This window comes from Mercurialis annua, linkage group LG6, assembly GCF_937616625.2.
Source record: "Mercurialis annua linkage group LG6, ddMerAnnu1.2, whole genome shotgun sequence".
In the NCBI taxonomy this organism is placed as follows: Eukaryota; Viridiplantae; Streptophyta; class Magnoliopsida; order Malpighiales; family Euphorbiaceae; genus Mercurialis; species Mercurialis annua.
This window is the reverse complement of record NC_065575.1, coordinates 32489026-32503432: the sequence shown is the minus strand read 5'-3', so window position 1 is coordinate 32503432 and position 14407 is coordinate 32489026. Positions and strand designations below refer to the sequence as shown.

The following is a 14407-nucleotide window of genomic DNA, read 5'->3' as shown; positions in this document are numbered from 1 at the left end:
AAAATTCTTAGAATTCAGTTGTACGAGACATGAAATACGACTTTTATTCTAGCACTCCGCAGTAGTTTAAAGGTTGTTGATTAGATATTGTATAAAGCGTTTTAACTCTGATATTTATTCAAACTGGGGTCACATGTATTTTGATATACGAATTACACTTTGAAGCGCAGAAAATTTATATGTAATTTTAGACTTGATACGGATTTCGGAGCCAGCACTTCCATTCCCTAGCGCCAGTTTCGGCTCAATAATTTAAGTCGTGACACCCATTGTTATTACCTTCAAGGATTTTTAAATCCTTAGGGATCGACAACCCATATATGAACCCACTCAAAACATTATAGTTTGCGAGTAGGAGAAAATCTTGCTATTTGATATACTCTGGAAGGGTCGACATATCTTCCAAATAAAGGCCTTTACCATTCGACTTCTTCAACAAATTTTTCTCGCACATTTTTTTGGAGGAAGATTTTCACCCTCGTCATAAAGTTGGCCGATGAACACCACTGTAGGTACAGAACGTCTTCTTGAATTTCATTGTCTTGAAGGGTATTGATGCTCGACAAGAGGCAATTGACGTGTGGTACGTAATAACGATTTTTATGTTGCTTTATTTTTATTAAAATAAAAAATAACTAAATAAATAAAAATATTAAAATTGATGATGATCGAATAATCATAAAGGACTATATATTTACGTAAAAATATATAGTACATATACTTTTGAATTCGTTTTGCCTTTGTTATACGTCAATTATTTTTCACTACGTAATTATATAAAGAGAGAATTAGGCAAATACCTAATTAGGCAGAATATTTGCAATTCTTAATCCTATTTTAAAGTATTTATTGTTGTACTCCAGCGTGTCCATCAATTACTTTTTTACTCTGTTCATAATTTTTATACCTAAATTTTACTCCATGTATTTTCCTTTTAACAAACTTCTTCTCCTCCTTCTTCTTGAGTTTATTCTAAAAAAAAAATTAATAAATCAACAAATTAATTTTAATCTTCAGCTCATAATATCAAAAAATTAATTTCTGTAATTTATTTCTAGTTTTGAATCTGCTCGAATTTTTAATTCGTAATCAAATTGCTTCAAAATTCACTTGGAATTCAAATCCAACGATCATAACTTTCTCCAAAATTAAAGAAAACTGTAAATTTTTTAATTTATTTGTTCTCATTAAAAATCTATTAAAAACGGTTTCAAACAGTTCCAAACACAGTTTCAAATGCAGTTTCAAACGGTTTTAAATAATTTTTAAAAGACATATTTATTATCATTTAAAAAAAATTATACGATGGTTTTAAACAGTTTACAAGCGTATGAAACAGTTTCAAAAAACATAGCTTCAAACAGTTTACAAAGGTTTCAAACAGTTTACAAAAGTTTCAAACAGTTTACAAAAGTTTCAAACAATTTCATTAAACACAATTTGCAACCTTTATCTAAAAACAGTTTCAAACAATTTAAAAATGTTTCAAACAGTTTACAAAGATTTCAAAACAGTTTAAAATGGTTTTTAAAAACACTTTCAAACAGTTTCAAAAATAACAGTTTCAAATAAACAGTTTCAAACCGTTTACAAAGATTTCAAACAGGCTAAAACAGTTTCTAAAAGCACTTTCAAACAGTCTAAAAAACAACAGTTTCAAAAAAACAGTTTCAAACCGTTTACAAAGGTTTCGAACAGTATATAACAGTTTCGAAAAAACAGTTTCAAACGATATCTAAAATTAATTAAAAATGTTTGAAAAACAGGTCAAAATATCATTAATGAAAATAATGACGATTTTTTTAAAAAAAAGTTGAAAAAAATTCCAGAAAACGATACTACAATAATGTAAAACAACATAGAAAGAAAAAAGAAGAAGAAGAAGAAGTTTCTCATCTATCACCCATCATATTATCTCTTAAACTTTTTCACAATCACAAACTTTCTCACATAAGTGAAACTTTGTCTTAGATTTCATTTATATATGTGGAAAAGAGAAAAAGAAGAAAAAAAAAAAGATGAAGAAAAAGAAAAAAGTTGCAGAGAAAAGGAAAAGAGGAAGAAGAAAAAGAAGAAGGAGAAGGAGGAGGAAAGAGAAAAAGAAGAGAGAAAAAAAATTGCAGAGAAAAAAAAAGAAAAAAACGGAGAAGAAAAAGGAGGAGAGGAGAAAAGAGAAAAAAGAAAAAAAAAAAATGAGATATGTGTGTGTTTAAAAGAAAGAGAGTAAAAATGTAGATAAGTTATTTTGCTAATTAGAGTACAACTAAAAAAATAGAAAAATGGGGTAAAAAAGTAAATTTTTGAAATTGAAATATTAAAAACAAATAAATTTAAAAAAAGAGTTTTTTTTGTGCAAATTCCTCTTATATAAACTTACTGTTCGACGAACTCAAATTTGAGTTGTATTTTTCTTCTAATGTTATGCAGATAACATAAGTTTTCTGAGTGGAAGAGTGGGGGCAACTAGTTTTTTTAACCTTTTCTATTTAAATTCAACTCTTTATTCTTGATTGGAGGCTTCTGTAACCATCTATCAGACTACAAATAATTTTGTTTCTGTTTGGATTGTTCCTCATTATAAAGATGGCTTCAAAGAATAAAAAGTACATATGTAGCTAGGGTTGTCCCATTCTCTAACAAATAAATCTAATTAAAAGGTTTTATTTTTATTTTTTAAAACCTAACGAAATTAAAGTTCTTACAAGTGCTCATCTTTTTTCATTATCGAAAAAATATATTTTAAATTAAAAGAATGAAATTAGTCCAATTACCCGACTTTAAATTTGATTTACTTTTTTTAATTCAATTCATATCGAAATTAAAGTATTGCATAATGAAATCAGTCCAATTAGCCGATTTTAAATTTGATTTACTTTTTTACTTCAATTTATATTGAAATTAAAGTATTGCGTTTTACCGTCAAGATCAAACTAATTCGAAAAAATATTTATCTCAGATTAATCTATATCTATATCTATCTATACTATATATAAAAGTACAGATGGGGGGGAGGGGGACAGACAAATTTACTGAATAATCCTTTTCAGTTTACTACTAAATAAAGGTTTTATAGTCATTAACTAATTAGTTATTTAATTAATCACTGTTCTAATTAAAGTCCTAATTAGAATAGGTAGCTAAATTATCTCCAATTTAATTTTTAATATGTAAATAATAACTAAATTGTCTCCAAATTAGTAGGAATATCTATCTTTTAGTTTGATTGAACTACAAAATTAAAATATTGTATTTGGTCAATATATTATTATTTAAATTTCTATCTTATATTTTTGAAGATATTATTAATAAATTAAGTTAATTATTTATTTTTGGTTATTATAAAATCAAAAGAAGAATAAATTCAGTATGGAAAAAAATTAATAACCGAATATATTATATTATATTTATTATTAATTATAAATGAAAAATTGATATAATTATAATAAATTTATTAATATGTTCATTGAGAAGTTACGTTACGAGCCACGTGCATAACACATAATGCGAAACTAGTCTCAATAAAATACCAAATAGTCGCCGGTTTATCAATTATAGCCAAATCTTTTAAAATCGGTAGGATTACCCCATTTTAACATATTCGTTATCTTTTGTAGTCATTTTTTTAAATTGAACCGAATTTTTGCCAATTTTTCCGCCATGTCACTACCAACTAAGCAAATTGATGATATCGCAATACCACTCATCCAACCGAATTAAAATTAAACCCAATTTTTAATTCAACCTAATAAATTATATTATTATAAAATTCACATATATTAGAATAATTAATATTTCTTTATTTTTCTTCCAAAATAAAATCTCCAGAAATTATAGTTCCATCGCTGCTCTCTCGCACTCCGGCCACTGCCGTCTTCGGTCTTTCCCTCTCCGGCCACCACATTTCATCTTGTCCAATGGAGAAGATGAACTAGTTTTTCTTCTCCTTAATGGGGAATACATGCATTGCAGAATAAAAACTAAAAAATGTTAAATATTTTAATATACATGAATTTTATAATAATATAATTCATTAAGTTGTGTTAAAACTTGAATTTGATTTTGGTTTGATTATCATATTATCTGGTTGGATGAGGGGTGTTTCCATGTCAGCAATTTGCTTAGTTGGCTGTGACGTGGCAGACAAACTGGCAAAAATTCGGTTCGGCTAAAATTTTTAGCTATAAAAGATAATGAATAGGCTAAAATATAGTATGCCGATTTTAAAAGGTATAACTATAACTAACAAAAGAGGCAAACATTTGTTATTTTATTGGAATTAGCTCTGATTTTAAATTAAATTAAATTAAACCGATTTTATTGTGTCTACGTCAGTTCAATTTCTCTATTATCATAAGGCTATGTTTATTTTGTGTACTAAAAATACATATGAAATAGAATAAATTTTCAAAAGAATAGAATGGATTTATTTTTAAATTTTTGAATTAAGCAACTCATAAACAACAATTTTATAATACTATTATTCATTTCGTCCCTTCTAATTAAAAATTTATTTTTTATAAGAATTAAGAAGTTATTTAATTGTAGTTAATCTGTAATATTATTTCTAATTTTTTTTATAATTGTGTTGAAATAAATCATTATGTTTGCAAATTCAAATTCACTATATATCAATATTTCTCAATAGAATTTTATATGCCGAAAGGTATATATTAAAACTATTATTCAATTTAGGCTAATAGTCTTAAAAACGATTTCTCTCTCCCGAAAATCGTGGAGCTCTCTCTCTCTACCCTAGCTTTTAGGTTAGGGTTTTTTCTTCGTTTCTGAAGGTTTTCCATCGGTTTTTCTCGATTTTTTACGCCGTTGTGCGTGTGCCGCTAATTGTCTCCTTGTTTGCTGCTATAGTCTTCTATGGAGGACGGGTTAATTGAAGCGTGTGCTCAGATGCGTCTTACTGAGGACGAACAGACGACAATAACGCTTGAGGATGTGGTAGATGATTTTGCTGATGAAAGAGCTAAGTTATGCTTGGTAGGGAAACTGTTAACGCAAATACCTTATAACCTGAACCACCTAAGGAATTCGTTGATCAGTGCATGGAAGCTGGTAAAGGGCTTTAACGTGAAAGATGTGGGGAATGATTTATTCATCTGTGAATTATTTACGAAGAATGACAAAAATAGAATATTGAGGGAAGGACCATGGAATTTTGACAAGCAATTGATTCTTTTTGAACAACTGCACGGGAATATGCAACCGAATAACATGATTCTGAAACATTGCGTGGTATGGGTCAGAATTTACAACTTACCCATGAACTGCAGGGGTAGGGCTGCTCTAAGCAAAATAGGAGCGAAGCTGGGGCGTGTGGTGGATGTTGACTGTGATAGTGGAGAATGTAATCGATACGGCAGAATTAGGGTTAATTTGGATGTTTCAAAACCAATTATACGGGGTACTAAAGTGATTAATCCGCTTGGTGAACAGTGTTGGATTCCGTTCAAATACGAACGTATTCAAAACTTTTGCTACTGGTGTGGACTGTTAGATCATATGGTGGCAGATTGTGATGATAAACCTGAGGAGACAGAAGTTTCGGACTGGCCGTATGGACCAAGCCTTCGAGCTACACCAAGGAAGAGGAGTATGATGGGGAACAAATCGGGTTCACAGCCAAGATATGATGTATCCGATAACCATACTACTGAGGCGTCTCCATCGGTTTCTGGTGGGAATCCTGTGGGACCTCGAAGATCTCTTAATCTGGGTCAGAATGACCGTGAGGAAGTTGATGACAGTGTGAGTAGGGCATCTAAAGAGGGCTTGGTTCAGTCACATGGGAATGATGGAGACACTGCCCATGCTGGTGATGCAGTGGATGTACTCGTGCAGTTAGAGGGACTTGTTGAAGTTGACGTCCATCAAGCTAAGTCAAACGGAAAAAATGCGGTTGAGATTGCCAGTACGAGCAAAAAGGGGACGGCGATTTCAGGGAAAAAACATAGTACGGAAGGGTTATGGAAGAGGAAGAAAACTGGCAGGACTGTAGGTATTGCAACAGATGGGAGTACTAGCTCAAAAACTACTACGAAGAGACCTAGAAGCTTGTTACAAGGTGGGGATTCAGACGATCTTTTCTCTAAGAAAGTTAGAGATGGCTTAATGAATCAGTTTGAAAAATTCAAGATATCGACGGAGACTGGGAGCCAGTCTCGCCGGACGCAATGAAAATCCTAAGTTGGAACCTCCAGGGATTGGGGAATCCTTGGACGGTGCGTGCTCTTAAATTATTTGCAAAAATAATTCCCCCGATATTTTCTTCTTAATGGAAACCAAATTAGTTAATGGCGAATTTAGTAGTTTATGTAGATGCTTTGATTCTATTTATTTTTTTATTGTTGATGCGGATGGCAGGAGAGGTGGTCTTGCGCTGTTTTGGAGGAATAATATCGACCTTCGTGTTATTGATTTCTCTAATAATCATATAGAATTCGAAGTCCATGATGCTCCTGGTAACGCTATTTGGAGAGGTGGCGGAGTTTATGGCTGGCCGGAATCTCAAAACAAAGCTCGGACCTGTGAGCTTATTAAAAATTTAAGATGTGGGGCTGTTTTACCTCATATTTTGTTTGGAGATTTTAACCTTCATTTGTCTCATGAGGAAAAGGATGGTGGTAGGAACAGTGAGCAGAGGGAGATTTCTATGTTTCAAGAAGCGCCGGATTATTGTGAGGTTGATGATATGGGTTTTGCTGGAAATCCTTATACGTGGTCGAATAAGAGATGTGATAACAATCTCATTCAAATCAGACTTGATAGGTTCTTGGCGAACATAAAGTGGCAGGAAATCTACCCGACTTGGCAGGTTAATCATCTTTCACGATATAGATCGGACCACAGTCCCATTCTCTTGAATACCTCAGTGGGCCGACAATCTCGAAGTGAGAGTAAAGCTGCTCGAATTTTTCGTTTCGAGCAAATGTGGATGACGAATGATCAGTTTGATGACGTGGTGTTTTCATCTTGGAACATGAACAACGGCTCGACAGATTTGATGACAAGAATTGAGTCATGTGGTGCTAACTTAAAGGATTGGGCACACTCGACTTTTGGAAACTTGAACAAATAAAAGAAAGATAAGCTTGATGAGCTTTCTTCGATCCAAAATAGTGACAATAATGAGAGGTTTGCTGCAGTATCAAGGGAGCTGGATGATATTCTTCACAAAGAAGAGATTATGTGGAAACAACGCTCTCGGGCGGATTGGCTACGGGAGGGAGACCGCAACACGAAGTTCTTCCACAATAAAGCATCGAACCGCAAAAAGAACAACACCATTCACAAGATTCAAGATGCTAACGGCTGCTGGAAATACGGTACTGAGATAAAGTCGGTCATTCAAAATTATTATAGAGAGTTGTTTACCACGTCGAACCCTTCTGACCAAGAAAAGGTAATTGACTGCATCAATTCAGCTCTAAAAAGTGAGCAAATTGCTCATCTTCAACGTCCTTATTGTGAGGAGGAGGTGCGGCTTGCGCTGAAACATATGGGGTCGTTGAAGGCGCCGGGTCCTGACGGTATGCCTGTACTTTTCTATACGTCCTACTGGCACGTAGTGGGGCGCGAAGTTACTTCTTGTGTCCTGCAGTTTCTTAACTCGGGGGTGATGCCAGACCGTGTTAATCACACTTTCCTTACTTTGATTCCGAAGATTGCCGTCCCGGAATCCATGAAGGACCTCCGTCCTATCAGTCTCTGCAATGTGGTTTACAAATTAATGGCGAAGGTTATTGCTAACAGATTGAAAGGTGTACTAGCGGATGTGATCGATGAGTCCCAAAGTGCTTTTGTGCCGGGCCGCCTGATAACTGACAACGCTATGATAGCGTTTGAAATGTTCCATTCAATGACTAAGCGCTCACAGGGAAAGACAGGTACAGCTGCGCTGAAACTCGATATGAGCAAGGCGTACGATAGGGTGGAATGGAGCTTTCTTGAGCTGGTTCTGAAGAAGATGTGTTTTCCTGCTCATTTCATTAAGCTTATTATGGTTTGTGTCTCCTCGGTATCCTTTACCTTCCTGATCAATGGCTCTCCTTTCGGTCTATTATACCCTCAACGCGGTCTCAGATAAGGCGATCCCCTATCCCCTTACTTATTCCTTCTATGTTCAGAAGGGTTCTCAGCATTTATACGGCAAGGGGTACGTAACAAGACGATATCTGGCGGACGGGTCTGTAGAGGGGGTCCTCGGATCCATCATCTTCTTTTCGCTGATGATAGCATCTTGTTCATCAAAGCTGCCATGGGAGAAGGTCAGGCTCTTAAGGACATAATTCGCTTATATGAGAATGCCTCAGGTCAGATCGTTAACATTGAAAAATCTGAGCTGTTTTTTAGTGCGGGGGTGGCTCAGGTTGATAAAGATGGGTTGCGAGACTTGCTAGAGTTTCGGGTTGTAGAGCGGTTTAAAAAATACCTCGGTATGCCCACCTTAATTGGCCGTTCTAAGAAACCGATCTTCGCCTTTCTCCGCGATCGGCTGAACAGACGAGTTCTTGGTTAGAAGGAGAGGTTCCTGTCTAAAGCAGGGAGGGAAGTATTGATTAAATCGATAGCTCAGTCGATCCCGACGTATATTATGAGTTGTTTTGAACTCCCAACTTCCTTTTGCAATGAGATGAGAGGTATAATTTCAAAGTTTTTTTGGAGTGGCACAGATGATAAAAAGAAAATCCACTGGGTTAGCTGGAATTCGATTTGCAAGTCGAAAAAAGAAGGTGGATTGGGATTTCGGAATCTCCATGCATTCAATCTTGCTATGCTCGCAAAGCAAGCGTGGAAGCTCGTTCAGGAACCACGGAGCCTCTGTGCTAGGGTCCTAAAAGCGAAGTATTACCCACTTTCGGATTTCTATCACTCTACTAGAAGACGAGGGTCGAGCTATCTATGGCAAAGCATTATGTCGGGGAAAAGAGTCTTGGATTCAGGCACTGCGTGGAGAGTTGGAAACGGGGAAACTATCGATGCCATCAAGGATAAATGGATTACTTCAGCAAGCTTCATGAAACCAGTGGGCTACTCAAATATACCTACAGACTGTCGAGTTTGCTATTTTTTGAATGATGGTGGAGGATGGGACGAAAGGAAACTGGCAGCTTGCTTCTCCCCGGAGGATGTTGTAAACGTCTTGAAATTACCAATAAGCAGGAACCTACCTCCAGATAAGCTTTTTTGGACTCCGGAGAAACGAGGCTTATACACCGTAAAATCTGGTTATTACCAGGCATGTAAGCTTCTCAATATGGGTTCGGCTTCTTCTTCATCAGGTACTGTGAGCAATGGATTATGGCCAAAAATCTGGCGTAGGTCGTTTCAACCTAAGCATCGACATTTCCTGTGGCGTATTCTTCATGAAGCGCTACCATGCAACGTGAAGCTGTCCATTAGGGTTCCTGAGGTCTCCAAGACGTGTCCAAGATGTGGTGTTGAAGATGAGACTCAACTTCATGCGCTGAAGGAGTGTGAAGCTGTTCGAGGGCTCTGGCTCTTATCTCCGCTGTCATTACGTGGGGACTTGATTATGTGTCGGAACATGGAGGAGTGGTTGGTTCAAAGCTTCAATTTGTTTAAGGAAGATAAGCTTCAGTTGTTCGTTCTCAGTCTGTGGACTATTTGGTGTGATAGAAATAATTTGGTATTTGGAAATAGACGACAGCCACCGGATGAAATGTTCAGATATGTGATCCCTTCAAACTGTGATAGTTCAGCTTCTGATAGAGTTTCCAAAGCCCTAACACCTGCTGCCAACCATCAATGGATTCCTCCGGATGCACGATCAGTGAAACTGAACTCTGATGCTGCGATATCCTTGGCAAAGAACTGCTCTGTTATAAGTGCAGTGTGTAGGAATTCTCATGGTACTGTTTTGCGTTGGGGAGTTAAATTTCTGCATGGGATTACGGATGCAGAAAGTGCAGAATCTCAGGCTGTGCTTTTTGGACTCCATATAGCTTCAGATATCTATGGTGAGAGATTGATTTGTGAGTCGGATGCAGCGAACGTTATCAACAGGCTGCTTCATCCATCTCATGCTATCGATCCCATTCAACTCGTTATTGACGATTGTATAAGCTTAGCTGCTGCTCGGAATGTTAGCTTCATACATGTTAGAAGACAATGCAACCAATTTGCTCATGCCTTAGCCAAATGGGGTATTTTTTCAGAAAAGATTGTATCTCTGACGGTGAAATTCCTTTTCCGGTCAATGAACTTGTTAATTGTTCTCTTTGATTAATAAAGTTCAATCTTTCCTCTAAAAAAAACTATTATTCAATTAATGTTGATATGATAAGTCTTTATGGATATTTTGGTAATTTTATATACTTTTCTTGTTTTTATGACAATGCCTGAGTATTATTAAATTACTTTTTTTTATAATTTGAGGAGGGGAGCGCTTGTGGGAGGAATCGAACCCATGACTTAGAAGTTTGCTGCTTAGCACTTATAATATTTAAACTATAATTCATTGGTATTATTAAATTATTTAATCACTTAAAAGGGCAAACCTTTACGCATGGATCATTTCTAATTAAAATTTTTAATCTTTATATTTTCAGCAATATTTTGTAAGTACATATTAATTTTAATCAACTGTTCATTTTTGAAGTTTATTCTCTCCAAACCATACTAATTATTTTTAATATTTTTCAATTCTAATAAAATATTTAATATTGTCAACAGTATCCTAATTTTTATTAGTTTTCAATTGAAAAAATGGTTAGGTTTCGCTGAAATTAAAAATGGTTAAAAATATATGGCTTTTTTGGATGAAATATATCATTAATTTTGATAAACTGTTATGATTGAAAGATAAAAATACAAAAATTATTAAAATTAATTTATTTAAAAAAAATTGGCTGCAATTGACCATATATCTAAAAAAGATTAAATCTTTTAGGATATTATCATAAAAATTAAAATAGAAAATAACTATATGAAATAGCTAGTCCATTCATTATCAATTTTAAATATGATACTGCATACACCTATTTTTTTAATTCGTAAAAATACGATCACTATCTGAATCGTCGATTGATGATTTTTAGAGAAACACAGTCGGATTGTTGGCCCGCTTGATATATTCAAAGATTGAATCGACACATAACAACAAGAGGTAAAGGAATGAACTGTAATTACTGTTAATAACTTAATAAAAGTCCATATAGATAGTATTCACAAATAAAAGGATAATTCTCTGGGAAAAAAACCCACCTTTTAGCCCCAATTCGTTTGTACTCTCACATTGTAAAATTATTAATTTTATTCAAATTACGAACTTTTTCACACCTTTTGATTTCATTTACACATTCGAACATCAAATTGACTTTTTTTCAATACTTTAAATTTTAACAAATATTCTTAATAGTCCTTAATGTTATAATTAAACGGGTTAATGTCATAAAAATTCACCAATTTTACGCGTTTTTTCATTTTAATAACGCAGTTTAAATTTTATAATTTTCATGCACAAACTACCACTTTTTTCAAATTCATACACGGTGCTGAAGTGTCACGGCTCCATTGGTGTAATTCGTTGAGATGGAAGTGTAATACCCCAAAATATTTAATTAGCTAATTGGACCACGTGTCCAGTTTTGATTCGCCAGAGTGGCGATAACAGAAGAATTTCTGAAAAGATAAAGTAAATAAGTTTCAAATAGGTCGGTTTTGGGAAATTAACTATGACAAAATTAAGCTTATATTTCAATTCTAAAATTAGAATTGGAATTGAAAGGAAAAATATCAAGAAAAGTCCAAAATAAAGTACAGGGACCAAAATGATAATTTAGCCACTTTGAATCGAAAATGAAAATTTTAGATTTTGACGGGAAAGTATTAATATCGAGCTTCGTATTATTTATCGGATATAAATAATACGTAAAAGTAATAATTTAAGAGATTGTCGATTTAGTTATGGACTAAATCGTACGAAAAAAAAGTTTAAAAGATAAATGATAATAAATAAAAAGAACAAGGACCAAAGTGGTATATTTGCCAATATATATATATATATATATATATATATATATATATATATATATATATATATATATATATATATATAGAGAAATATGAATCAGAAGAAGGAAGGATAGAATCGAGAGAAATTGAGAGATTTACGATCGATATTGTCGTTTCGCCGTCGTTTCGCCGTTCGACGTCCGATTCAAACGGTTTTCGCGACGATCTCTTCAGAATCGAGAGCTCTATCAATCCTAAGCTTCGTTTTAAGGTAAATATCTCGAGAATTGGTGATAAACTCGAATATATAGGGCTGTTTTTGTGAAATTGTGTTTTAGGGTTGAATTTGACGTTTTTGGATTGTTTATAACGTTTTAGCATAAACCGAGATATGGGTTTTGGAGGTGGTTATGTTTTAAGCACGTCGGGATGGTTGAAAATCCCCGGAAAATGACTTTCCGGGGGCTGTCAAGGTTGTGCGTTCGCACACATTGAGTGTGCGTTCGCACACTCCTTGAATTTTGGGGTGTGCGTTCGCACACTACCCTAAACATGCCAGATTCAAAATTCCAACGGTCAGTTTATAGATTTGCCTCTTAGGAACGCCTCTGTCAAATTTCATCTTCATCCAACGGTTCAATTGGGAGAGATCGTCGTTTTACTAAACAGTGTCAGTGTGCAGGCAGCACCTGCGCATTGTCCTGAAAACTCCTTGAAACTTCATCGAAATGAAACTAAACCGTAAAACTTAAAAGTATTATACGTATAGGAGTACGAGATTAACGACTAATCATTAAATGTTAATTATTTATCAGACGTGTCAGCGAGCAGAGAGGTCAGTTGACGTGGGACAGCGAGGGCATATCATTTCGTCGACCACATTATTGATTGGATTGCGGTCACTGTGAGTTGCATCTTACTTTCGCATATTATTTATAAAAGCTAATTTCATATATGATAAGTATTTCTGTCAAATACATCGCATTTATATGATTTGTTTGTATGGGATGTTGTTATGTTTGATTGCTTTGATATATCAACTTTGTGGCAATGTCTATGGTTTGTATGAGATATGAGAGATTAGTTCGTGCGATTCAAATTAGATACATCGGTTGGCTTCGCTATCGATGTCAGACGTATGAGATACATCGGTTGGCTTCGCTATCGATGTCAGGCGTATGAGATACATCGGTTGGCTTTGCTATCGATGTCAGACATATAGGATACATCGGTTGGCTTCGCTATCGATGTCAGGCATGTAGGATACATCGGTTGGCTTCGCTATCGATGTCAGGTGGATGAGGTTAAGTATGATGAACTCGGCTACGGTGTAGTCTGGAAGTTCCCGTATCTAGCGGGTTGGACCCGCTAGTGAGTTGGACTCACAACTTGAGATTTATGATTGGGTTGAACGATATATGATTATTCAAGAGATGTGTCGCATGCTAGGATATTAGTTTCGTATGGATCAAATACCTGTTTATATGTTTTATATTATTGTTTTCTTGAGATGCGATGCTATATTTTTTATATTAATACTGTTAGTAAATGCAAACTCACTAAGTATTTTTCCAAATACTGACCCCTCACCTTTGATGTCTTTCAGGTACTTAGTATGTGGACCTAGCTAGAGGCCAATTTTGAAGTCCAGAAGTCAGCTGTGTATGTTTAGTATCTGACTTCTGTGAATGCTGCAGTAGTGGTCCCGCGTAGACAGAGTCGTAGCCTAGACGGCAGCACATTTTGATTATAATTATATGTTTTCGATAGGCTACGTGTTTTATATATGGTTCACGGCCCCAGATGCCGGTGACATGTTTTGAGACACTAACTGATGTATACAGTACCGCGAGGCCAGTTCGTACAGGGTACGGTAATTAGAGCCCGCGAGGTTTTTGAACAGTTAGTGTATATATTTGGTTATATGTTATATATGAGTATTTTCTTCCGTTGTTTGTTGTTATTTGTTTATTATTTGCGAAAAATTAATTGTGGTTTGAGGTTTGCTACGGGTTCCGGAGCTACCACTCCCGTTCCCTAGCGCCGGTTGCGGCTCAATATTTTGGGTCGTGACAGGAAGTCATTTTATATCAATGAATGTGTGCCACCTCAGCGTCGTGTATGAATTTGAAAAAAAATGATAGTTCATGCATGAAATGACAAATTTAAACTGCGTGATTAAAATAAAAAAACATGTTAAGTTTGTGATTTTTTTTAGGCTTAATGCCTTAAAAAAAACCCCGACCTTTCATCCCCTTTTCAATCCTACCCTGACGTTGAAAAATTGTCAATTTTACCCCAGTTTTTATTTTTTCATTTCAATTGTACCTTAAAGCATAAAATTGACCTTTATATATTCGATAAAAGTTCAATAATTTTTTTTAAAAATGATCAATTTAATATAAAAAGTTAATCTAAT

At 34.8% G+C, this 14407-nt stretch overlaps 2 protein-coding genes across 2 annotated transcripts; both read left to right on the top strand.

Annotated features, from left to right (window-relative positions):
- Positions 1-4872: 4872 nt before the first annotated feature.
- Positions 4873-6189, top strand: LOC126687767 (uncharacterized). Its single transcript, XM_050382323.1, has one exon. It carries the CDS (start codon positions 4873-4875, stop codon positions 6187-6189), a length of 1317 nt encoding a protein of 438 aa, XP_050238280.1.
- A 2596-nt stretch (positions 6190-8785) lies between these two features.
- LOC130015694 (uncharacterized) lies at positions 8786-10261 on the top strand. The gene has a single exon (XM_056106350.1). It carries the CDS (start codon positions 8786-8788, stop codon positions 10259-10261), a length of 1476 nt encoding a protein of 491 aa, XP_055962325.1.
- Positions 10262-14407: the final 4146 nt, after the last annotated feature.

Coding starts and splice junctions, on each gene's coding strand:
- LOC126687767 (XM_050382323.1), top strand. CDS start 4,873: ATGGAGGACGGGTTAATTGAAGCGTGTGCTCAGATGCGTCTTACTGAG.
- LOC130015694 (XM_056106350.1), top strand. CDS start 8,786: ATGCTCGCAAAGCAAGCGTGGAAGCTCGTTCAGGAACCACGGAGCCTC.